The sequence below is a fragment of the Hesperophylax consimilis genome, chromosome 28 (assembly GCF_061612785.1).
Source record: "Hesperophylax consimilis isolate HC1 chromosome 28, BYU_Hcon_1.0, whole genome shotgun sequence".
Taxonomy (NCBI): Eukaryota; Metazoa; Arthropoda; class Insecta; order Trichoptera; family Limnephilidae; genus Hesperophylax; species Hesperophylax consimilis.
Genome location: NC_142863.1, coordinates 6,571,884 through 6,599,472, shown reverse-complemented (window position 1 = coordinate 6,599,472; position 27,589 = coordinate 6,571,884). Strand labels below are relative to the sequence as shown.

The 27,589-nt window shown below is 32.7% G+C and overlaps 1 protein-coding gene across 2 annotated transcripts in view; it reads right to left on the bottom strand.

Moving 5' to 3' along the window:
- Nucleotides 1–26,328, bottom strand: part of LOC149410092 (DGAT1/2-independent enzyme synthesizing storage lipids) — a 44,698-nt gene extending 18,370 nt beyond the window's left edge. The window contains exons 1-2 of one of the 2 annotated variants that reach the window (XM_089648865.1): nucleotides 25,988–26,328; nucleotides 7,932–8,070 (exon numbers count right to left, since the gene is read on the bottom strand). In XM_089648865.1, the coding sequence (XP_089504991.1) occupies nucleotides 7,932–8,070; nucleotides 25,988–26,042 (194 nt within the window). In that variant the 5' untranslated portion in view covers nucleotides 26,043–26,328. Of the gene's footprint in view, nucleotides 1–7,931; nucleotides 8,071–15,434; nucleotides 15,595–25,987 lie in introns of those variants that run through there. The other variant, XM_089648864.1, reaches the window with a different exon arrangement.
- Nucleotides 26,329–27,589: the final 1,261 nt, after the last annotated feature.

Genomic DNA, 27,589 nt, shown 5'->3' with positions numbered 1-27,589 from the left:
TTGGACAAAATCAACTCAAAGGCGATGTGTATGTAGGGGTTCTGATGGGGACTATAATAATAAGAATAATTTTCAAATTTGCCTTTTGTGCTGTGAGTACTGGTTTTAATATTGGAATCGCACGAACTTCCCCATCCGATAAGACCATATTGCAGATGAGATATTTAATAAGTATTTTTTTATTACTAATAAACAAACAGATATAATTGTGATGTGGGTGTATCTGTTTGCCCGAAACTTCAATTTTTCCTCACTTCTGATGAAATCAAAAATTCATTTTAAAATAATTACGAAATTATTTTATTTTTAAATACACATAATATATTTGCACTTCACTCTTGTTTTCGGTAATGAATTAAGACTCAGATACAAGCCAAAAATGTGTATATTCTTGGAAAACCTTATATCGTAGGTAATACGCATTAAAATCGCTTGACAAACGGAGTCTAGAAAGTCCAATTTCAAGCACAAAACTGGTTTTTATTCATTTTGTAAATAATTTTATAAGAAAGCAAAAAAAGTAATCAAGTGAAACTGCCACAGATAATCTTAGCTATAATACTGTATTTTTTAAAGTTGTTTCCTTTATGCGTTCATACATTTCTATTGAAAAAATATATTTTTTAGTAGTTTACATTTATATTTTTTATTGAGTAATTTTTTTAATTTTATTTGTATTCTACTCAAGGGAAACGATAGTAAAATCTTCAATTTATCTAAAGCATATTTTTTGGTATTTATAATGTACACCAATCCGTTATAAAGATTAATCAAAATAGAGATTTAGCACTAAGCTTCGCCTTGGAAGAGGAAATTATCCCACTTCACGACATCTGATCGAGCTGAAACTCGGCAGATATACTCGTTGTCGATGACAGAACATTATATCAACTTTTGGTGGTAATCGCGTACACACACGCGGCTGTATAAGCAGTTCACTGAAATCGGATGACGTTACAGCAGTTAATATACGAAATAAATGTCGGTCCTACCCGATCGGCATTTGGCGAGGTTGGTAGAATTATCGGCTCCAGTTCCTGGGTAGGTCAATTTATTTTTATTTTTTACTTTTAAAAGACATTTTAAAATAGATGTATTATAGTAAAAAAAAAACATTTTTTTTTTATTTATTTTACATTAGCTCCTTAGATGGGTCACTGAGCCCCTTAGTCAAATAATTTCTCTCAGGACCTATGACATCTTTGGGGATGCTGTGTGGAGGGTCTTATTGAGGAGTGAAATTGGGTTTTAAAGAGACCCAAGATGTATGAGAGAGGAAACACAGAGGCCGGCAAAACTTTAAATGTAAAATAACCCTTTCAAGTTAGCGCACTTTAACCCCGGACACCATGTACAAGTTTTTTTAGCTAACGGTAACCGGTTTTAGGTAACTCAACACAATGACAATTCAACACACTTTATAGTTATATAAAATCATGAAAAGTGATGAAAAAAAAAGTAAAAAAGATAAATAACTTTTTCGAAATTCCAACTTTTTTTCCCATAAAAATTTTGTTTTCCATAGAAGATTATTTATTTTCCCATACAAACAATTCACCTTTTTAACATAAAAGCTACCTTAAGGGGGGGCTAGGGTTTTAAATTTTTTTTAAATAAATGCTTAATATGTTAAGAATATTGTGTTCAAATTTCAAGTTGATTGGAGCAAAATTGACGAAGTTACGAGTATTTTTATACCTGTCGGATTTTAAACCCTACCCGACCATACGTATAAGCCGAGCAGAGCAGGAAACTGAGAGACAAACTAAAGAAGGCAGGATTCGTCGTAGACAGGAGCAAAAAGGTACTTTAGACATCATGAATGATAGCAACATCCTTTATGGACCTGGCATTGATGATTCAGTGTGAGGTAAGCCGATAAAATTTGCTTATAAACGTTTAATACCAGATTTTTTAGTGTTCAAAACTTTATAGCGTTTTTCCCACAACTCACGTTTTCAAAGTCGGTGACCGTCAAACTTTAAAACTACTGCACCGATCCTTTTGAAATTTTGAAAACTATTTCTGTACATAATTTACGAGGTAACGCTGGAGAGTTTTTTTCAAATTTGTTAATAATTATTATTTTACAATAACAAATTAGCCGATTTTTTTCACTAAAAATAGCGTTTTTCCCTTCAAAGTGTTCCAAAATAGTGAAAAATGAAAATTTCGAAAAACCCTCCCAGCGTTACCTGGGAAAAACTATTATCTAACGAATGAACTTTAATTTTTTGATTTCAGATGACCTAGCACCGAGTTATGAGGGTCACCGCCATTCTACTTTTTTTTGAGACACGTCCGAATAATTGCTGCCATTGCCGTGTTTTTTAATATTTCTCCGTGAAAATTTTATACAACATTCTTAAAATGTCATACTTTACTGTCCTATTAGATTTAATAAAGAAATTTTAAATGAGTTGTCACAAAAAATGCCTTTTTTCGTACGAATTAACCCTAGCCCCCCCTTAAAACGTTTGAATTTAGAAAAATGTTCTTATTTTCTTTTTACTTGTAGTATAGCACATTTTACCCCCGGACCCTGTAAGACGAATAAAGAAAGAAGATGATCACCGTATTCAACTGTGAAGATCCGTAAAAAATGCATGGCTGATGTAAACGCTAAGATTAGGAAAGGGACGCATATTGTTTGCGACATGTACATATTTTTAATTAATTTTACTTTAGCCATTTGTACATAGGTGTTTACAAATGTCTAATTTATTATATCATTAATTACATAAATATACATGTTTTATTATTTATTTCATTTTGTTTTTATTAATATGGACTTTTTTGGTAGCCTAATTTCTGCACTTTATGTGTTTATGTCTGTGAATGTCCTTGTTGTATAATTTTGTATGAAAAGTATTTTAATGGGTTTTTTATTATTTTATGCATAAATATCATCGCGTTCAAGGTCAGAATCGCTGATATTTCACTGTTAGCCAATTTAGTTCCTCTAACTAATTATATTGAAAAGTATTTTGGTAATGGGTTGTTCATTATTTTATGCATAAATATCATCGCGTTCAAGGACAGCTGTTAGCCAATTTAGCCTTATTTCGTTTGCACGTTCTTGTATCATGTTTGTGAATATCCTTAATTTTCTTTGAAAATTATTTTGGTAGTATGTTGTTTATTATTTCATGTATAAATATCATCGCTTTTCATTATTAGCCAATTTAGTTACATTAAGGCGAAGCTTAATGCCAAATCACTATTTTGATTAATCTTTATAACGAATTGGTGTACATTATTAAACTGGACTAATCTCGTAAATTTATCAGATCGTAGGAAATCTGTGATCTATTAATATTATATAGGCATAGTCCAGTGGTGGTAACGCATTGGACTGCCATTCCGAAGGTCGCGGGTTCGAACCCGGCGTGCGCAAATAAATTTTATTTGATTAATTTGTGTTATTTCACAATTAATTAATTAAAATAATATATAGTATATTTGCGGCACGTTCCAGAGTGGAAGATACTACCAGTATCACCCTGGTGTTAGACCACCATTCAGAATTGAAACGTTGCTCCAAATGGCTTTAGCCGTGTTTAGTGACTAGATCTGAATAGCCAGGTACTTCCCCACCTTCCTCTTTCCCTTCCCCACTTACCTTCAGCCTCACAACATCCCCCAATTGGGGATGCCATAGTCTCACTGGCTCCAGACGGGAGCAGTTGGGACTCTTGTGAGGTATTCACTATAAAAAAAAATATATAATATAAATATTAATTAATAAATTAGCCACACTTGGAGTTTATGGTAGTTTATTAAATTGGTTTATTAGTTATTTGTCCAAAAGAAGTCTTAGTGTGAAAATAAATGGCACAAATTCTTACACATTTATAGCCACAAGTGGAGTGCCACAAGGCTCTCATTTAGGGCCCATTTTGTTTATTATATTGATAAATGACATTGTTGATATATTTACTAACATAAAAGTATTACTTTTTGCTGATGATTTGAAACTTTATAAAGAGATTAATAACACAAATGATGCATTATATTACAAACTAATTTGAGAAATCTTTTTGAATGGTGCTCTATTAACAAACTTGCATTGAACATAAAGAAATGTCAGTTCATTAATTTTTACAGAATAAATAATCCAATATTTTTTCAATATACCTTAAATGATAAAAACCTAAATTGCGTCAGTGAAATTATTGACCAAGGTATATTGTTCGATAGCAAACTAACTTTTGTGTATCATATTAATAACATTATCAATAAGGCTCTTAAGACTCTTGGATTTGTTTTGAGAATTTCAAAAGACTTCAATAATTTAGACACATTTATCATGTTGTACAAAACCCTTGTTAGATGCCAACTAGAGTATAACTCTACATTATGGTCTCCCTTTTACAATATTCATTCCGATAATATTGAAAAGATTCAACATAAGTTCTTGAAGTATATAAACTATAAATTGCATATTCCTGTAGAAAACATTGATTATAACTACTTACTAGATAAATTGTCCCTATTAAAACTTTCTGAAAGAAGAATAAACACAGATTTAATAGTACTACATAAAATACTTCATTACAAAATTGACTGTCCTGAGTTACTCCAATTAATCAGCATCCACATACCCAAAAGATCTTGCCGAAATTTACTACCCTTTTATTTTTACAACACCAGGACACTGTCTTATCAAAATTCCCCAATTCCAAGACTTCACAGTCTCGGAAATAAATACTCTGATCTGGGAGATATATTTCATCTTAAAAATAATCAATATAAATATTGTTTATTTCAATTCTTTTATAGATCGAGACACAAATAGACATCTATAATTTCCGCAATATATATATTTTTATTTTTATTTTGAATATCTATTTATGTGAGACTTCTTATCATTTTTACTAATGTATCTTATTTTATTATATGCTTTTGTTGTAACATTTAATATTTTTTCTTTTTTCGTTGTATTATGTTTCCTTTATTGTTTTAATTTTGTAGAATCTATAATAACTGTGATACTCTACTATTAAACTTTGTAGTGTGTAAAAGCCCATTAGGGCGTGTAATAATAATAAATAAATAAATATAAAATAATTTACTCGGTCCTGGATACCCCTGATTTAATAGAACTAATACGATTTCATTGCCCTGGTCGCGCTAACAATAGACTGACTCTACCGTTCTACTATAATAACACACATACATTATCACATTATTACTCACCAATCAGTCGATTACACATTTTGGGAAATGAACATGCTAACATCGGCGACATTTATTTCTTAAAATTAGCGCAATATAAACATGCACTCAAAAATTATTTTTCCATAATGTAACTTTATATACGCAATATGGACATGTTGAAATGAAATTATGATATTTCTCATTGGTCTTTATTGTTATTTTTGGTTGTGATACACAAAATAATTGTATGTTATTTTTAAGTTTAAAACTACTACTATGTAATGATATTATTTTTCTTACTTTTGTACTCTATTATATGTTTATTTATAAAAGGCAGTAAAGCCGTTTATGTATTTAAAATAAAATAAAATAAAATTATGAATACCAAAAAATATGCTTTATATAAATTGAAGGTTTTCCTAACGTGTTGAATACAAATAAAAAAATAAATTACTCTATAAAAAATATAAATGTAAACTACTAAAAAAAAGAATTTCAATAGAAATGTATTAACGTGTAAAGGAAACAACTTTTAAAAATACAGTATTATAGCTAAGATTATCTGTGACAGTTTTACTTGATCAACTTTTTTGCTCTCTTATAAAATTATTTACAAAATAAATAAAAACCAGTTTTGTGCTTGAAATCGAACGTTTCTAGACTCTGTTTGTCAAGCGATTTTAATGCCTATTACCTACAATATAAGGTATACCAAGAATATACACATTTTTGGCTTGAAGCTTCCTCTTAACATTTTAGTTACTTTTGAAAATTTATTCGATAAGTTCTCATTACATAAGAAAATGTAAAGCGGATGAACGCAGAAAGAAGCAGTAATAAGGTAGAACAAGTCGGGGATATTCAAGAAATACCGTATGTCAAGTGATTCCAATACTTTTATCAGATCATGCAATAAATGCACCTGAGTTCGTGTCAACTCTGACCCAAACTTACGTACTAAGCGATAATTAAATATCACTTAGCAATTACTATCGCTGTACTGATTAGTTAGGTAGGTAGAGTTATAGTTATCGCATATAATAATGTTATTATGCAAACAGGTCACGGTCGCAATTTTACACAAACTAAACGAGATAATAAGTAATAAAATAATTCACGGTCGACAGTAATCTTAATAATAATAATAAGTCAATCTGCTGCAACAGAGCCTACGTACGCGATGCATGCGACGCTACGTTTAAGGCGATGCACTACGTAGTAATGCAAAATCAGGTGTTTTTGGTTTGAAAATTTAGTCACCTAGAAATGTTTCAGATGCTTTAAATAAATACCGCGAGTAGAATAATACATCTTGGCCTTTGGAATAATCGAGTGTTTTTTAGATAAGTCTTTTTAAAAGCCCAGAAAAAAATAATGTATAAGGACTATAAAAACTGCTTTAAAGTTCAAAATCTCCTACTTACGAACCCATTTTCGGTTATGATTTTATTGTATAATGTGGCAAATTAAGTTATTTATAACAATTTATTTACAATTACAATTCACAATTATTTAGAACATCCACAAAATAAAATAAAAGGCACTTTTTGGCCATGTTTTTTTCTTGCATAAATCAAAACAGGCGGATGGTGTTAAGCGGGAATTTAAACCTTATCGCCATCTACGTAAGGGGTGTTATTGATAGCGGTTCGATTTAAAATATTACACGACATAGTGCATCGCCATAAAAGCTGTATACAGATAGAGTCAGCTTTGGCGTTCGAAGTATTGGCCACGCATATAGGATCATTGTCCGATGTGAGATATCACGGGCGGTCGGTTAACGCGAAGCTTAATGCTAAATCACTATTTTGAATAATCTTTATAACGAATTGGTGTATATTATGAATACCAAAAAATATTCTTTAGATAAATTGAAGGTTTTCCTATCGTTCGCTTTAGTAGAATACAAATAAACACAATAAATTATTCAATAAAAAATATAAATGTAAACTAGTAAAAGAAATATTTTCTCAATAGAAATGTATGAACGCGTAAAGAAAACAACTTTTAAAAATACAGTATTATAGCTAAGATTATCTGTGACAGTTTCACTTGATTTACTTTTTTGATTTCTTATAAAATTATTTACAAAATAAAAAAAAAAAACATTTTTGTGCTTGAAATCGAACGTTTCTAGAGTACGTTTGTCAAGCGATTTTAATGCCTATTACCTACAATATAAGGTATACCAAGAATATACACATTTTGGCTTGTAGCTTCCTCTTAAAAGCGCTCAGAAGCGCTGGGCACAGGTCTCCGGCGTTAACTATAAAATGCTGACATAAATGACCGCTGAGATATTGCATAAGTCGTACTGGATAATAAAGGGAAAGCCATGGCATAACCTTTCAAAAACCTTGGTAAATAGGGTTTTACCATAATCAGTATTCGTTTCAATTGACTTATTTTGTTAAAAACGTTCGGTTCGTTCGTTGAGTTCGTTCGCGGCCGGAAGGATTCGGGCGACATCGACAACCGCCACAACCCCTTTCTACTTCAACAATTTTTAACATTTTACACTGATATTCCAAGGTATTTAGACTCTTCGTTTGAAAATACATAATGTTATTATCCATAGATATGTTAAATCTGTACGAATGTGTACGAACGAAATTTAAAAAAAGGACAAACAACTCCTCCGCAACAAGCAGCTAGCTCACGTCATTTTTTTCTCAAAAAGAAAACATACATTTTTAAATCAACAATTCACGATTTTCAACGAATGAAATTTGTCCAATTGGCAAATTTATCAAAATCAAAGTTCTTACCTATATAGCTTGTAGATATGGAAGATGATCGCGCTGAGGTAAAACAGCAGGACTATGATGGCTGGCAGCAGGAACGTGATGAGGAGAGGCATCAGAAGCCAGGAGAGCCACAGCGAGTAGTCGATGTCCACATAGTCCACTAGAACCAAAACACCAGAACGTCAGCGAGCTGGCCGATCACGTCAAACGCAGCCAGTTGTGAACTGTGCCAAAATTCGTGAAACCTTTCAAACATTTTCTTTTTAATATTGGAATAACGTCGATCCAGAGATGTGCAAAATGGTTACCCAAAACCATTTGATATGCAAAATGGAAATGGGTCAAAACTTTTCCATTTGAAAATGCAAAATGGTTTTTAGAAAAGCATTTCAAATGGGAAATGCAAAATACCTATTTTCAAAATGCATTGAAAATACAAAATGGTTTCTCAGGTCAAACAATTAAAATAATTATAGAATTTTTAAACATTTTTTTTTCATTTAATAATGGACATCAATGTAGAACAAACATATTACATGATGGTAAATCCAAAAACACCACGACTACAGATTATGAAACTACAAAAAAATTGTGCGGTACTAATGTTGCCAACGTAAAAACATAGAAACTGCTATCTAACATTTAATATTACAGCGTCATGGCCCCATGTTCAGTATTTTTTGTAATGGTATCACTCAATTGCCTGGGCTCCTACCAGGGAGCAACTTGACAAATGTAAATTATCTCTCATAGCGAGGTTGAGGACCGACTGATATTTGGGGCTTATGAAAAAAAGATGAATGGAGATAACGGGAAGAATGCAAAAAAGCATTTCAAATGGAAAAATATTTTTACGACTTGATTATAAAACATTCTACTTTCTAATACAATATGCATGTATTATATACGTAAAGCTTTCGGAAAAAAGATCTCTAAATGATAGTGAAAACCTTATCAATATCAGTTGCGTAGTTTAGAAGAACTAATCGCACAAACAGACAGACGCGGATAGTGACTTTATTTTATACTATTTAGAGATATCGCACGAACTTCCAAGTTGCCCAGTGCCAGTTGGAGCAATTGGGGTATGTATGCTGAATTGAGTGGGGAGGGAAAGGAGATAGGAAAGAGGAAGGTTGAGACGGATTTTAAAAATATAATAAGCAGTAATTGTTGATTGACGTGCTAGTACATATTGAATCATTTGGCGGGTTCGAAATAAGCCGATCTAGCTCAGTGGTTTCAGGTTCAATTCCCGTTGGCGGCATTTATTTTTACTCGGGAGATATTTTCAATTTGTATTTCTATTTGTTATGAAAAATTATGACATTTAACACGGTATTTGCGAAGCGCTTTTTCACAGATAAAAAAAAACAATGTTTGCAAGTCACGAAAAAACAAAATTTCCTAGATTTCGTAAAATTTTTAGAATAATAATTTCCTTGCCAAGCGAACAACATTTGGTTTTATTTCGCTATTCCATTTTTAAGAGGAAGCTATAAGCCAAAAATGTGTATATTCTTGGTATACCTTATATTGTGGGTAATAGGCATTAAAATCGCTTAACAAACGGAGTCTAGAAACGTTCGATTTCAAGTACAAAACTGGTTTTTATTTATTTTGTAAATAATTTTATAAGAAAGCAAAAAAGTTAATCAGGTGAAACTGTCACACATAATCTTAGCTATAATACTGTATTTTTTTAGGTTGTTTCCTTTACGCGTTCATACATTTCTATTGAAAATTAATTTTTTTAGTAGTTTACATTTATATTTTTTATTGAATAATTTATTGTTTTTATTTGTATTCTACTAAAGCGATCGATAGGAAAACCTTCAATTTATCTAAAGCATATTTTTTGGTATTCATAATGTACACCAATTCGTTAGAAAGATTAATCAAAATAGTGTTTTAGCATTAAGCTTCGCCTTAAGGTTCAAAATAACATAATATCGGGGCAAGTGCGGTGAGTTTTCCTAGCAAATTTGTTACGGATTGGCCGGCCTTCAAATATAATCTTAAAACTTATTTTTATACCTAACTTTCCAAATGTTAAAATAAGAAATATCGAATTGTAAATGGTCGATTAATCTGTCGAACAATAATTTTAACAAAATTAAATAACAAAAAAAAAACAACAGTAACAATGACAACCAAGAAATATCACGACTTACTTACGTAATACATCAACAACAAAGACGTTAGAATATATATAGACGCGCTGTATAGATCTCAAAGTGGCAAGCGAAAAGCAAGACAATTGTAGTGATTGCGATATCAAGTTAAAGGTTTAGTACTAAATAGCCACGTGTTGCGTAAGGTCGGAAAACACTAATAAAGACGTTACAATATATATAGACGCGCTGTATAGATCTCAAAGTGGCAAGCGAAAAGCAAGACAATTGTAGTGCTTGCGATATCAAGTTATAGGTTTAGTACTAAATAGCGTAAGCTAGGCGTAGTTGCGTAGGCTCGGAAAACACCAATAAAAGCTAAATTTTGATTGTTTTCAGCGACATTAGAGAAAGTGAGATAGCGAACGTAGCAACACAGTGTAAGGACAACCAGCACAGCAGTAGGTCTCATACATTATTCCGTGTTCGTCTTATAGTGTACGCGAGTAAGCGTATCTTGTTATTTCAGTCACACCCGTGATGTAGAATGTGGTATGCATCTATCGTTTTTCGCTTATTTCGTCCGCTATCGTTTATTTCGTTCATATGTTCATATTTTTTGAATTTACTTGACACATTCACATCGAGGAGGATAATTTCGGTCAGGGCCTATGTCATCTTTTGGGATGCTGCGTGGACGGTATTTTTTTAAGGAAAGGAAGTTGAAATGCACTTGGAGTGACCTATGGAAGATCTGTAGATTATCCAATAGATGGTTCAAAATTTCTATTTATTTATTTTATCTTGAGTTTGGGAGACAACAACAAGTCTAGGAGTATTGCAACGTCATTGGTGAATATCTTTTAATTAACTGCGATGAATAATCATTGATATAATTTGAAACAACACAAAATGTCTATTAATTTTTTTTTCTACCGAATCGCATTTAGATAGAGTAAGCAAAAAAAGTGCTACGCTTAATATAGTGTAATAATTATGTTTATTGTTTCAGCCAAACATAAAATAATTGTCAACTTAGCGTAATACGTTGATATATTATTTGTTTATGAAGTTTTTATTTGAGTAAACATAAACCGAATACAAAGAAATTTAGGAGAATGACCTCTCTGAAATGAAATAATAAATATGTAAAGAAAACGTAACTAAGTGATTCTTGAATTTTTTGTAGTAAAAATGTGAAAGAAATTTTTGGTCTCCGGTTAGGTTTTAGGTTGCTTTTTTCTCTCAAAAACCAAAAAAACTAACAAAATTGTTTTACAATTCGTCACTGATCACTGAGCCGAGTAATCGCCCAAACCATCGCCCCGACCCTAACTAACCCGCAGAAAAAAATATTTTTAATTTATATATTGTTTTTAATAAAGTAATAGAGTATGTAAAAATATAAACATATTTTTTATTTGACTGAGTAGTGAACCTTCCTTCCGAGGGTCTGGAGTCAACCGCACTAATTACTTAGCCAAATCCCGACCGGGTAGGTCCGACATTTATTTCGTATAGTAACTGCTGTCATCCAATTTCAGAGAAATGCGTATATTTCCGCGTGTGTATACGTGATTGCCACAAAAAGTCATATAATCGTCACATCATCAACAACGAGCCTATTAGCCGAGTTTCAGCTCGATCGGATATCAGGAAGTGGGTTAATTTCCCATTCCAAGATTCCACTTAATTTTTACATACATTCAAGAAAGCAAAAGTGTAATTCAAATAGACGTATTTAAAAAACAACCGGACAGACCTGCTGTTGAATGTGCCCTAGCAAATCTCTAAAATAAAGTGGGAATCTTAACGACATAAGTCAAGAAGTCGTGTAAAAACAATATTCGGCGCGGGGCCCGGCCTAATAGACAGACCTACGGTCGACTTTGCCCTGGCAGGACTACAAAATCGATCTTTTCGTGCGATTTACTTTAATTATTACTGATTAGCGTATTATTACAATATTTTCTAGATGGATTCCTCGGGTAGTTACTAATTCACTAACTAGAAAAATAAAATCTGGTGCTTACTGCTAATTTTATAAAATTTGAAAACCGTTTTGCATGAAATATTTTAATGGTAAGGTCCTGTTTTTATTAACCTTAAATATAAATACCTTACATTTGAAGGGATCCCTCTTGAAACATTTGAGATTTTGGTAATACGTTCATCAGAAATAATGAAAATGTGAGCGTCGAGCAAACCGCCGTTATTAGAGTCATAAAACGTTGCTTGTTTAATAATGAATGATTAATTTATTTTGACCACTTGATCACTAACCTTAGCTAACACAAATTTTCTTAACCGGTCGCGTTTATTATGTTATTTACATTTATTTTCAAAACAAAGCCATTTTGTTTCTATTTACAATACTAAATACGTTTATATCAAAGATAATACTATTAAAATTAATTGGGGTTATTCAAAGATCAAACTATCAAGCCAATTTATTGAAAAATCTATTAAAATTATTAGTAATACTGTTAAAAACGGGACTGAATCCCGTTTCCTGATAGAGTGTTATTACATTCGTAAGGATGTCGGAACACGTGTTCACACAGCTGCATTTGTCTTAATAATGAATCATGACGAAATTAAAAAAATGTTATGAGTTTTAGGAACACGTCCTCGGACATTATGATAAAACAATTGTATTTTACTTAAAACTATCAATTCATTCCCTAATGGCCTACAATCCCGTTTTTAATACGAATAATTTGAAGAGATTCTTTATTAATTAGCAATATTTTTTATCAGGAAGTTTTCTCCGTGAAAAAAAAACGCGTTATTTTTTTATAAGTACGTAGGGTACCAGTGAGATTCCTGATATTATTTATAGTAAAAATAGTGTAAATGAAATTTTGGTCTCCGGTGACTTTTCGATGTTTTTTTTCTTTCTACAAAAACATAGAAAATCAGTAGGAATTGGACAGCTAGGGTCTATGAGAGGGGTTGAGCGATCACTCGGCTTAGTGACCAGTGTTGGAATAAAAAAAAATCAAATAAGTCACCGGAGACCCGTATGCAAATTCCAGCCTGCGTTTGTGATTTCAAAGTTTGTTCTTATGAGTGCCGGGAGTGTTTGGAGAGTGTTTTCAATGGTGGAAGAAATCGGAGACGCTCGAGAGAGACATTATCAATAGCGAAGCATCGCGTTTTGCATTAGTCAGGTATAAAAAAATAAACATTTTAAATAATACAGCAATTTAAACCCTCAGGCCTATGGCATATTGATTGCCGTATTTCTCGCTGTCAGATGGTTGCAATGAAATCCAAAAAATATGGAATATTTCCGAACGTATCAGATGTTGAAATACGCTTTCAAATTTTACTATTAGAAATAATATTAACATAAAAGATTGAAAATTTGAATGTAAACATAAAAACGTTTTAAAAATGGCTAAACTTAAGTATTTGCGTCAAAAGACAGAACAAAAATTACTGATAACAAAAAAACACACGTTTTATTAGATAAAGGTACTTTAAAAATTACTGTCACCCCACTTTTGTCTTTTCATATAAAAATAATTCATAACAAAAAATTCCAAAGTTTATAATTTTTCTCAAATTGTGGTCGGAACTTTTCGTAGTACATTTAAATTATATTATGGTTAATTTCAAGATTTGAATATAAAGCGTGATGTTTTATCTTTCTAACACCGTTTGAATAATATTTCTCGTCATGACACTAAGGGAGATACAACCATAGGTATGAGTTGTTACCAAAAGCGAACAATTGACTCAACGGATAATAGCTGTTTGTTCCCAAAACCGAACAAATTAGCTTGAGGGGTTAAAATTATTATTTGTTAACCGTTAATTGTTTAAGGCGATGCACTACGTCGTGTAATATTTTAAATTGAGCCGCTATCGATAACAACCCTTACGTAGATGGCGATAAGGTTGAAATTCCCGCTTAACACCATCCGCCTGTTTTAATTTATGCAAGAAAAAAACATGCCCAAAAAGTACCTTTTATTTTATTTTGTGGATGGTCAGGCATAAATATTTATTTTTTTCCGATCATTTTATAAATAATTTAATTTTTCACATTATACAATAAAATCATAGCCGAAAATGGGTTCGTAAGTAGGAAATTTTTAACTTTAAAGCAGTTTTCATAGGCCATTACATTATTTTTTTCTGGGCTTATAAAAAGACTTATCTAAAAAATACTCGATTATTTCAAAGGCCAAGATGTATTCTACTCGCAGTATTTAATTAAAGTATTTTAAACATTTCTAGGCGACCAAATTTTCAAACCAAAAACACATGATTTTGCATTTCTACGTATGGCATCGCCTTAATCGTTATTTGTTGGCATTTTTGCGAAAAATCGAATGATTTCTATTAATTACAAACAATATTTATTATAATTTTTTATAGTATATTTGATTTAGCTATAAAATCAGGGTAAGCAAAATGTGTTCTAATATTACTAAGTAAAAATACCACGATATCTTGTAACTAATATATACCTTCTAAGTCATACATAATCATGCTAGTAGGTATATATATACTTCTGAAAATAAACTGTCCCCATTACAATTCACTATTGCGTCAGGAAAATGCGGGCATATATATATTATTTTTTAACTAAATTGATTGGATTATACTGTCAGTACTGCCCTAGTGAAATACCACCATTTAGAATAGAAACATTGCTTGAAATGGCTTTAGCCGTGTTTAGTGGCCAGGTTTGAATAACCTGGTACCTCTCAACCTTCACCTTTACCTCCCCACTAATGCTGATGCCGGTTCCATGATATTTCATCAAAATGAAAATTCAACGTACCTTTAAAAAGTGATATGGAGTCATTAAAAGTGATGAAACAAAAACTAGGTTTAATAGTTACCTATGTAACCTAGTTTTTGTTTCATCACTTTTCATGACTTTATGTCACTTTTTGTAAGTGTCTTGAATTGTTATTTTGATGACATACCCGGTCACCGCTGATGCCATAGCGACCTTTGACAACCTTCGTGGTCGAGGGGTAAAGCTCTCAACTAGCAATCCGAAGGTCGCGGGTTCTAGCATGTTCCAAAGTGGAAGATACTCTCAGTATCGCCCTGGTGTAAGACCACCATTGAGAATTGAAACGTTGCTTGTAATGGCTTTATCCATGTTAACTGGATCTAAATAGCCAGGTACTCCCACACTTTCCCCTAGTGTGGTATTCATATAAAAGTCCCAACATACCGGAGCAAGTGAAACTATAGCATTGCCGATTGGGATATATTGTAGGGTTAAAGGGAGTGGGGAGGAGAAGAAGATGATGAAGAGAAAGGTTGAAAATTGGGGGAAAATTAAAACTTAAAAAATAAGAACACGATTTCTATCGAATTTCAAAGTTATTTTAGAATTGCATCACCTTAAAAAATGATAAACAGTAATAAAAAAGCTTACGATAAAAAAGAGTTGCGTAGAACAAACAGGTCCCTCCAATAATACGACCCAAATCCAATGTCAGATTTGAATGTCTGTCACTCATTTTGAAAAATCGATAATTTTTCAAAAAATTAATTAATCAACACAGTACAAAAAAATCAAAAACCGACGACACTAAAAACACGATATTACTAAAAAAAATTAATTGATTTTTGTTATTTTGTTGGTATAATCTTTTTTTGTGATTTTTTTCCGGAGCGTAATAGTTATCGAATTAATTAACTTTTGATGGGTGCGAACGCGTTAGTGGCTAGGTCGACACTGCCAGTGTTGCCCAAATGCGCAGTGGGCGACAAGATAACTTGCAGAGAGAGACACGAACAAGTAAAATGATTGCGGATGCAAGAAAATTCATCGATGTTTCATAGTCTGTCCGCTGGAATGCAGGTTTTTATTTAATAAAGTTAATTATTTTACAAAATAGTGATAATATTGTAAATCCCAATATATTAAACAATTTCGCGTGATAGGTGACGAGTTCGAAACCAGGCGCGTGCGAAAATATGTTTTATATCTTTTGGATGCGTTATTTCACACAAGATTTAAATTTTTGTTCCCTCCAACCTTACAACTTACCCCAATACGGTATTTTCACTGTGTTTTTTTAAATTCGAAAAAAAAAATACGATAGTGGAAGTATTTTTATGTTGACGAATACATTTTATATACCTACTCGTAACTATTCAAAATGTTCCATTTTCGATTTTTCTATCAAAACGAAATGTTTGTTTTTGTTCGTTTTTATTCGTGAATTCGGCGGCGTTGATATCACGCCGCCGCCGACAGCCGTGACAGCAGTTTTACCAGACGCTTGCGTTTTATACGTCGCAATAACGTTGTTGCCAATTGGAACCGTTTCGGATTGTGCGTTAGAAAGTTTTGAAATCAATAATTATTAATGAAAATATAAAAAGTACATATTTTTAGTACAATAATCATAATACTTTAAATCTTCCACATTTAAAAAAAATAAAAATACCCCATTGCCGAAGCCATAATTTATTTAATATCAACGGTATAAATATACCATAAAATAATTCCACATGTTGGATACTTGTGTGGTATTCACAGCAATAAAAACTTTTATTTATTTATTTAAACTATCTACATAAAATAACTATCATTTGGATTTACTTATATAAATCTTTAGGCAGAGAATAGAATTATTTACAACTCAGATTTTATTTTTACATCATTCAAATCACGCTTTTGGACTCAAACGCATTCCCCTTGAACGCTAGCGTATCTTTAAGGCCCCGTAGTAAGCGTTCAAAGATGGTTCGAAAGGGAGATATGTAAATACGAATGTTAGAGGGAGCGGGCTATTATTAAAAAATAATAATAATTAAGCGAAAATGGTGAAAATATTTAATAAAACACGACACGTTTGAAATGGATCAAAAACCTCTGCTTTAGTTGCATTTAAAGATACATTGTGATTTTTACATGCCTATAACATATTAAATAACAGAATAAAACGTGTTACATATTTTTTTATACATATATAAACAGATTATCTGTTAAGGCGATACAATTTACAAAAACATAAATTTGCAAAAATAAGTTATAATAGAATCAGATTGAGAAAATTATGGGTCGGCACACGAAGAGTTAAATTCCTCCATCATAAATAAAAACAATGATTGCGGTTCATTAATTATTATTTTTTTAACAAAAAAATGCGGAAAATCAATCAAAACTGACGAAAAAATAGTATTTTCCTTGAAGTTCTGATGAAAATCTTTAGTTTGCTTTGTTACAGCAAATAACTAATTCAAGACGGAATGACACACCTATTTACTGGCATACGCACATTTCTTCATCCACATTCTCACAGCTTCTCAAATACAGTTCCGAGCATATAATTGATTCCAAAAGTCGTCATTTTATTTTTGTGTCGCGGTGGGAATCAAACCTAAAAACTTTCAGAGTTGATACGATGCTGTTGTACCACCCCAGCCAGGAGCACTCCTGTCGCGGTTAGACCGGTACACTAAGATCACTGACATGTTAAGACTTAGAACACGTGCTCTGAGGATGTAAAGGAGGTTGGAGTTAAATCGAGCGGATTACATTGCAATCTAATAAGCCAATATTGGCATTTAGGATGGCCAGGACTAAAGGCATCGGAACGTTATTTTCTGTTCTTTACGTCTTCCTTCTTCTCACCTCTTCTTACATCTCCTTACCTTTTTTGGCACTACCTGGTTCATCGCCTCTTCTTGGCTCTTTTAGCCTCTTCTTGGCTTTTCTCGCCTCTTCTTGATTCTTCTAATCTCTCTTTGCCTCTTCTTGTCTCTTATTGACTCTTCTATTCTTGGTTCGTCTTGTCTCTTTTTGATTCTTCTTGCCTCTTCTTGGCGATGTTTGCCTTTTATTAGCTTTTCTTGCCTCTTCTTGATTTTTCTAATCTATTTTTGCCTCTTCTTGTCTTTTATTGACTTTTTTCGCTTCATTCTTGGCTCGTCTTGTTTCTTTTTGATTCTTCTGGTTTCTTCTTGGCTCTTTTACCTCTTCTTGTCTGTTCTTGGGACTTTTTGCCTCTTCTTCTCTCTTCTCGTCCCTTTTTACCACCCTTCTTGTATCTGAATCTGGAAACTTTCAGAATCAATGCCAAATTAGCAACTATGCCTCCATTGCTGCAGTTTTTCGAAAAGAATAGATAATTAAAAATTTTCTTTTTCCTATGACGAATGAAAGATAATAGAAGTCAAAGTGGAATGCTATTCAGCCCGTTTAGGGCATCGGGAGCCACTTGGTTCAGCACAGATGTGCCTCCTGGGAACTGATGAAGGGGACATTATTCTACTACGCGTTGACAGCTTTTCTAATAAACCACCAGTAAAACATATTATGGCGACATCGGAACACGTGGTTTTCATAAAAATTCAAATATTTTCGCATATCGTCATTTTCAATAAAAGACTAAACGTAACAGCATGAGCACGTGTTCTTATGTATTATGAAGGTACTAATAGTTTATCAGGATATGGTCTGCTCTCACCTAAATGATAACACTATTTGAAGATTCAAGAATCACAAAGGAAACTAAAACAGAAATCTCAAAATAAACTCTATCATGGAAAACATTTCGCATATGGCGGTAGATCTTGCACAACTAAAGGAACAAAATAAAATGATGAAAGAAATGCTGAAAATAAAAAATAAGTGACATATGCGTCAGCTTTAAAATCCAATTACCAAGAAACTGAGAATGTTGAAAAAAACTTCCCTATAATAATAACAAGTTTAAGTACTAACGAAATCAAGATCAACCTTTTAAACAGGGTTTTAATAAATCAGCAATAATTATTTTTCTCCATGTATGTAAGTTTTGGGTATCATTCCTGCTTTACGTAATAGTAAAATTATAAACGCGCAATAAAACAACGAACAGACTAACCAATGCATTATCATCACGAGGGCCACTTGAAAAGATAAACCCAGAGGCAATCATTATTATTTGTTACTTGTTATATTCCACAGGAGATTGGAGCCCAAATCTACACTGAGACAAGAGACGAGACAAGAGCCAGGACAAGAGACGAGTTATGAGAGACGAGAGACATTAGACAGTAGAGAAAAACGTTCTTAAATAGGAGAAAACACGATAGACGAAATACTTTTTTGGTACATGGCTGTTATCTCCATGAACCGTTGTAGAGATCGAACCGGTGAGTGGAACACTTCCCTCCACACTTATACAATGGCTCCCTCTCCTATTGAATATAGAAACACTAGATCTCAGGGTCAAAAACATATGCAACAAGCATATCCTACAAAGACAACAAAATCTCACTCTCATTCAAAACTCACAATAACAATATTATAACATTTAAATCTCAAATAAAAAGCTGGATACAAAACACAGGGAGATGAGAAATGGAAAATATACTGACACCAAATACAGACTGAAACTGTTGCACTGTTCGCTGTAGGACGAGAGACAGCCAACCTCAGGGAATACAAAAATTCCAAGAACATCAACATTACATTTTAATATGACCTTACATACCAGCCGCCTCACGTCCAGGAGATCCTTTTGGACTCTGATTCTATCACGACACTGTCCCGAAGAGTTGTGGAGAACTCGGTGTCAAAATATATGCTTATTTTTTAATTTAATTTATTTTCAATATTCATCAATGTTATTTTATTTTTTACACTAACTACACAGGTGGCCTGTCATCTTCAGGGATGCTGTGCAAAGGGTTTTTTTGAAGAGAGGAAGGAGTGAACATGGGTCTTGAAGAGAGTGAGAGAGGAAACAGTGAAAATGTCAACCTTGTACAAATGTTGGGCGCGCGTTTGGCGTGTTTCCCGACTGCCAATGACGCTAGTTCCTCGGAGCATCTTCCATTGAAATAATGGTAGAAAAAGCATTTGCGCACGTTTATGTTATGTTTTTTCTTATGATTTGTTTCTGAAGAAATATATGTATATCATGTCAAGGGCATGGCACTTTTAATAATATCTCTAATAACAATAAAATTAGTTCTAATCTTCGTTGACCACATATTGTTATTTCTTTGTACAGAAAACTAACAATGATGTTACTTTGCCCCCGATTACAAATAATGTGGTAACATTATTACCAACTAATATGGACATCCGTAAGAAGAGAGTCTGCAGTAAGCATGGTAAATAGTATTAATTGAAAGGGATAATTAGATGGTAACAAAATCACAAAAAAATCCTATACCATTCATCCGATTTTGCTGAAAAATTCAAAGTTTGTTCTTATTAGTGCCAGGGGTGTTTAGAGAGAGGTTTCAATGGTAGAAGCAGTCGGGGACGCTCGAGAAAGACTTTTCGCATTATCTCTATACTGAAAAGAGATATGGATATGAGTTAAATCCGACATAATGTAGTAACAATGCGGTGAATAGCAGAAAGAGTCGGAGACACCCGAGGAAGACTTAAAGCGATGCTGCTAAATCACCATTTTCGATTAATCTTTATAACGAATTGGTTTACATCAGAGGTTCCCAAACTTTTTTGCCCCGTAGACCACTTTCTGAAACAGAAAAATCGTTTAGAAGTCGCTAATATTGTCTTCAATAATTAAATATTACAATTTGAGGTATTACTCACTAAGTTATTCCAAAAAATAAATATTCATCCTAGACTTGCATAAAAGTCAATAGATGTCGCACATTAAAATAAAAATAAGATATTTTTATCTAAATACACTGTCTAGATTTCAATTAGTTCGGGTTGAATCTTGCGATCGTACATAAAAAATAGTTGCCAATTAAAATGTGCGGTGAGAAAAATGAAGAAAATGTTGGTAGTTCTTATTCGAAGTATGATAAAGTTAAATATGAACGAAGGAGATAGGGTCCCATTAGTTCAGTTTGTAGAGAGGTGCCCGGCAAGGCAAGGTCCTGGGTTCGAGTCTTAGATGTTACCGTATCTTTTTCTTATTCTTCTGCTTCAAATATTCCTTTAGGAATTGCTAATATTGTCTTCAATAATTAAAAATTACAATTTGAGGTTTTACTCATTAAGTTATTCCAAAAAAATTAAAGTTGTTTTGATTTTCAAGTTGATCGATTTCCACGAGTTGAAGGTCTTATTGGTAAGTATTGTAAGAATAATAATGCTTTAATCACTGAAGACATTATTATTAGCGACTTTCAAACAAAAAATTGAAACAGAAAAATCAGAAAGAGATTCGGTCGCATCTAGGAACACGAACCCACGACCTCAGACTTGCCGAGGCTTTGCTGTATCACTGAGCTAATTCGACCATATCAACATCCGTCACATTTAACTGTATCATACTTCGACTAAGAACTACCGATTATCTTCATTTTCTTAACGCATATCTTTACGAATGACGGCAAGATAAAAGACTTGTAGAAAAGTAAATAGATGTCACACATTAAAATAAAAAAAATGGATATATTTATCAAATACACTATCTAGATTGCATTTAGTTAGGGAAGAATCTAGTGATCACATAGAAAAATATCAGCCAATAAAAATATGCGTTAAGAAAATGAAGATAACGTTGGTAGTTCTTGCTCCAAAAATGTATAATTCTTTATGTACAACCTTTAAAAGGGACACGTGTGTAAACCTTCAATCTTTTAAAAAGTACATCAAATCTTGGCTAAAAAACACTGAACTAGATATTTTTTTCTTATAAGTTTTAGCAAAGCTATCTGTAACATTTATATCCATGTATACATTATTTTTTTATTATTTCACACACATACAAAACAGCGGATATATTTTATTGTTTGTAATGCTTTGTCTGCTAATTCACTTTTTAAGATGTCTTCAAAAACTAGTATTTACCTTATTTTTTTGTGTTATTTTAAAACTTTTACATATTACATGATTTAGTTTCTTTTATTGCATCTCTACAGTAACTCTTTTAAAATAACTTAAATTTATATTTAATATTGTATCTCCACTTAAACCATAGAAATAAGATAAAAAATACTTATAATACCCACACTCAGGCTTCGCCTTCGTGGGATTTTTTTTAATTATGTACATTTATTTCAATATTTTTTATACATTTTTCAATATTTTATGTAACCATGTATGTATAAAAAAAATATTCAATAATAAAAAATAAATCTTGGTCAATGTATGATACAGTTAATTTGACTAATGCGGATAGGGTCGAATTAGCTCAGTGGTATAGCAGAGCCCCGGAAAGGCTGAGGTCCTCAGCTCAATTCCTTGATGCAACAGAATCCTTTTCTGATTTTTTTGTTGCAAATTTTCGTTTGAGTCGTTGATACTGTCTTCAATATTAAAATTTGAGGTTTTAATAATTAAGTTATTCCAAAAAAATAATCTTTCTACTTCCAAAGTTAACATTCATCAACATTCCAGGACTCAGTCCTTCCGGTCCTGCTCCAGTACTCTTCCACACAGTCTATCCACCTCTTTCTCGGACCTCTGGAAACTATTCACTTCCACTGGCGCATCCACACCAATAGTGTACTGTCATCTGGCATTCAACATCTGCATCCCATCGCAGCAGTCTTTGCGTCCTACAGAATCTTACAATGGCCCTGTGCTCAATTAGATTTTCGAGTTCATAGTGCATTTTAAGGTTAGCTGTTACGTTAACTATTTTGTTTTTGAAGCATAATTTAGATGTAAGCAAATTTAGTTTTGGGAAGCCTGAAGTCTCGCCAACTCCTCGTAGGTAGTATAATTGTGAACATTTTCACGGTAAATAATATTAGTTTGCAGATATTTAGGGAGCACATTATTTTTTAGCTTATAAATCATTGTTAACATATTATATAATATTATATGTTATTTGGTTGTCATCATATTTAAGTTTTGTAACATAATTTTAACTCTAGTGAAGATATTACATTTCTGAATTATCCTCAACTCCTATTTTGTATAACCTGTAGTTTTTTATTCTGGGCTTCGTTACATAAGAATAGAATACTAGAACAATAATTTAAATGAGGAGTCACAATAGAATTATAGACAAGGTGCATTGTGTTGGGATCCAAGTTATTTCTGATTCCTCTTACTATGTACGTAACATCTGCTCTTTTAGACACAGATTATGGAAATTAAACTTCATTTCAACAATTATTTACATGCACAAAATAGGTTTTTAGGTTCTTGGTTTGGGTTAATTAAGTTATTTATAAGTATGTATTTAGATTGAAACATTGCAAATTCGTACTATGATACCCGGCCTCCGTGGTGGAGGGGTAAGGCTCTCGACTAGCAATCTGAAGAGCGCGGATTCAAATCCCAGCGAAGGCATGAAAATTTTATTTGTTTTATTTTGCAATTTAATTATTAAAATAATATAATTCTTTTTTTTAAGAAATGACTTTAGCCGTGTTTGGTTCCCGTCTCCTTCCCCTCCCCACTACTTTTAGCCTCACAACGTATGCTACTTGGGGATGGCATAATCTCCCTGGCTCCAGATGGGAGCAGGTAGGTCTAATGCAGTAATAGGGATTGTTTTATAAGAGAAATATTGAACTTTGATTGAATAAAAATGGAACTTTAATGCATTTTTTACCATCTTTCACATTGTTAACACACTATGAGCGGGAATGGTATTTTTACCCGCGCGGCCGACTGGTGCTTATCGGCGGGACGGGTAAAAATACCCTTTACGCCGGCTCCACTTCAAAGGCGAGGAAGGAAAAGTTACCCCATTATTTCCCGTGACTATTTAATCTAAACGCTTGAAGACATTACAAACTACACACACGTATAACAAAAAAAAGATAAGCCGTTGTTTCTTTTATGTACACACATACTCTTGCGCAGCTCAATGAGAGATTGCGTGTAATAATTAGGCAATTTTATCGTGTTAAATTTCAACAATTGTTTGTTAGTTGTACTGGGAATATGAGTACCTATTATATTTTTATGACATATTATAAATTCATTGGACCTTTACTCTTATGAGATAATCCCGAGGATGTTATTACAATAATCATTTCCTGAATGACTTTTCCCGATACTCGTTACTTGTGAAGATAGAGTGGCGCTAATATACACATGCTTTAGTTATGATATACAGAGTTACAAAACAGACGTGTTTTTTAGTGGAATTTATTTAATTGATATTTTCTTTTACCCTTCAAAAATGTTTTCAGATAATAACGAAAGTGATGAGGATATATTTTTGCGCTAATCGCGAAAAACACCCGCTATAGGCTAGAGTCTATTGTTTGAAGCGCCCGACTACAATGTGTTAATAGTAAATATTTCTTGCAGTAATTAAATTGAAACGAATATATTATTTGCATAATCTGTGCCTATTAAAAGTGCAGCAGTTAGATAAATATATACCCATTTTAATTCTGTGTGATCCATTTTCCAGAAAACATAAGTATTTTGCATTCAATGATGCTTAATTTGTTTCATAATTTTGAGTTAGGAAATTAAGCTTCGCAATTAAGCGAAAATGGTGAAAATATTTAATAAAACACGACTCGTTTGAAATAGAACAAAAATCTCTCGACAAATGCTTTAGTTGCATTTGCAGATGCGCTGTGATTTTTTTCATGCCTATAACATATTAAATAACAGAACAAAACGTGTTTTAAATAATTTTCGCAGCTTACTTTTCGATTTTTTTCTATCGAGGGAATTTCATATAATTAATGTTTCAGCATAACAAATATATTGATATTATCTTCAAAAATAACATATTTATTTTTTGGAACTTAAAAACTTAAAGAGTTAAAGAGAAACTTGTTATAAATCGATAGAAATTCAGAAGAAGGTCTCAGGATCAAGGCAAGTAATTTGTATTTTATCCAAGTTTACAAATGTATAATTTATTATCAATTACATACAGACATTGTTACATTTTCTTTTGATTAATATGGCTCTCTACAATTCAGCTTGAATCTATCAATTAGTGCAGACTTTATGGTTTCTGACAGCGCATTATAATATTGCATTCCTTTCTATAGTAAACTTATTGGCTTTGTCCTTTTTTGGTAGTCTAATTTCATTGCACCTTCTTGTGTTATGTTTGTGAATGTCCTCGTTGTGTAATTGTGTTTGAAAAGTATTTTGGTAATGGGTTGTTTATTATTTTATGCATAAATATCATCGCGTTCAAGATCAGCATCTATTTCATTGTTAGACAATTTAGTTCCTTTAACTAATTTTATTGAAAAGTATTATTCTGATTGTTCATTTTGGAGAATTTGAAACTTATTTAGTTTTCTGTCGTTACACAAGAAAAGAATAGTTGAGCGGTAGTTAAGATGCGGAGCAATAATGGATGTGTTATTTTATCGTATTAAAATATTATATAGCACATTATTTGCAGTACGTTTTAGAGTGGGAGATATTAGCTATATCGCCCCGGTGAAAGACCACATTAAGAATTGAAACATTGTTTGAAATGGGAATAGCCGTGTTTAGTTACCAGATCTGAATAGCCAGGAACTTCCCGACCTTCTTCTTCCCCATCTCTTTCCTCTCCCACTCGCTTCAGCCACACAAACATACCCCAATTGGGAACACCATAGTCCCACTAGCTCCAGATATTTGGTAGAAGTTGGGACGGTGCGCAGTACCTACATAATTTTAAGGCCCGCGACTAGCAATCCGAAGGTCACGTGTTCAAATCTCGGTGTGCACAAGTAAATTTTATTTGTTTGCATTATTTTTTATTATTTGTTATTTCACAACTTATTCATTTATTAACATATAGTATATTCGTGGCACGTTCGAGAGAATTGAAAGAGAGATTGAAACGTTTCTTGAAATGGCTTAAGCTTTGTTTGGCGACCAGTTCTCAATAGCCAGGTCCCTACCTTCCTCTTCCCCATCTCCTTCCCACCCCATTACCTTCAGCCTCACAACAATTGGGGATGCTATAGTCTCACTGGCTTCAGATATTTGGGAGCACTTGGGACAGTCTATATAATTTTAAGGGCCAGGACAGGGATAACTGGAGTCGCCTTATCGAAGCGATGAGTCCCTGGCCCGAATAGAACAAGAGTAAGACGACAAAATAAGATAAAAATAGTACTCACCTATGATATCCAGGAAATAATTCGACGCCATCTGAACAAGGGTGGAGTTATCCATTTTGACGTTGAATGGTGAAAACAGATTACTGAACAATACACAACTAATGCGCTCGTGAGGAGAATTTACTCACGAAAACGGCGCTATAAAAACCATACAAATATTATTATTATTCGTATGTGGCCACATTATTCAAGCAAACTGACCAAATACTCAATTAAAAATTCACAGAGCCGACTTGCTGGTATGGCCGTGATATTATAATTTGCGCGTTGATAAAGGAAATTGCATTAAGTCTTTGTAGTTTTCGTCACTTTATTTTGACGTTTCACAATATAAAAATACAACACAAAAGTCGAAAATGACAGTTCCACGGTCAGTCGGTACGCGAATCTGTTAAATTGGTGAGTAAAGAGGGAATCTGTGATACCTTAAGTGATAAAATAGAAAACTGTAATCATCTATTAAAAATGCTGCGTCGGTATTAGGGATGTGGTTTCCAGCTACAGGAGACTGAAACGGAACCGGTACTTTAACCAGTTTTATTTTGGAACCGGTTCCAAAGGCAGAGAAAACTGATCGGTTCGCCAAAATCTTTACGTTTTATGGATTTTAAAAAATAATATCGGGTGATCCAGTGACCGCAAAGATACCCGACCAGAAATATAACCATTTCTATTGGCAAATCATACGTAAAATGATTTTTTTAAATTAATCTGCAGCATGGCAGTACTATTTGTAATGTTATTTTCAAAAAAGATTTTAGTTTTAGTTCAAAACATAAACAACTGATAACAATCAATGTGTAGCATTTCTGTAATAAGGATTTTCTTTATTAGACCTTGAATTGCATTTAGAAAAACAATATTTCTAAACCAGTAAAAGGGTTTTCCCGCTATTCAATTTTAGTGAAATAACGGTACTGCCATGTTAGAAATATTCCTCAGATTTAGGGAAAAAGAAGGATTTTTACGACTTCCGCGTTCTAACAGTTAGATCCTTAAATTAGAATTCCAAAATCACTATTAAAAACGATTTCTTATTAATTTTTCTTTAAAAATACTTGCCGAATGTTGAGTGTTAAAAAATACAAATTTGTTAGTAACAAAATTGCCCTAAAATATATTTTTACATTTTTGTAAGACAAAAAAATCAGTTAATCCTTTCAGCCCTAGTGTTAATTCAAATTAACGGGAACTCTGTGATTTATTTACCGTAGCGGTAGCGATTTAGAAAAGCCATGTTTTGTTTTCTTATAGCTTGTAGTCTTTTCTGTGGCGTCTATTTTTTCCGCTCGGTTGACATCCTCATTCCCGCCACAACAACGATAAATATTTTGACATTTGCTGATTGTGAGTTTCATCGAATTTCTGCCGTCATTGATTACTTAATTTAAGGTGAGATATCAATATTTTATACTCGAATTACAAATATTTTAACGCATTTTTTTATGTTTCTTTATTCATTGAAATTATTTATTACATGCATTTAGGATTTTTCGACCACCATGCTAAGCACATGCCCGTGTTATGGTGGTCGATAAATTAACATGTGTTTTACAATAATAGCATCAGTTCAATTCGCTGTTCGCAGTAATTTGCCAGAAT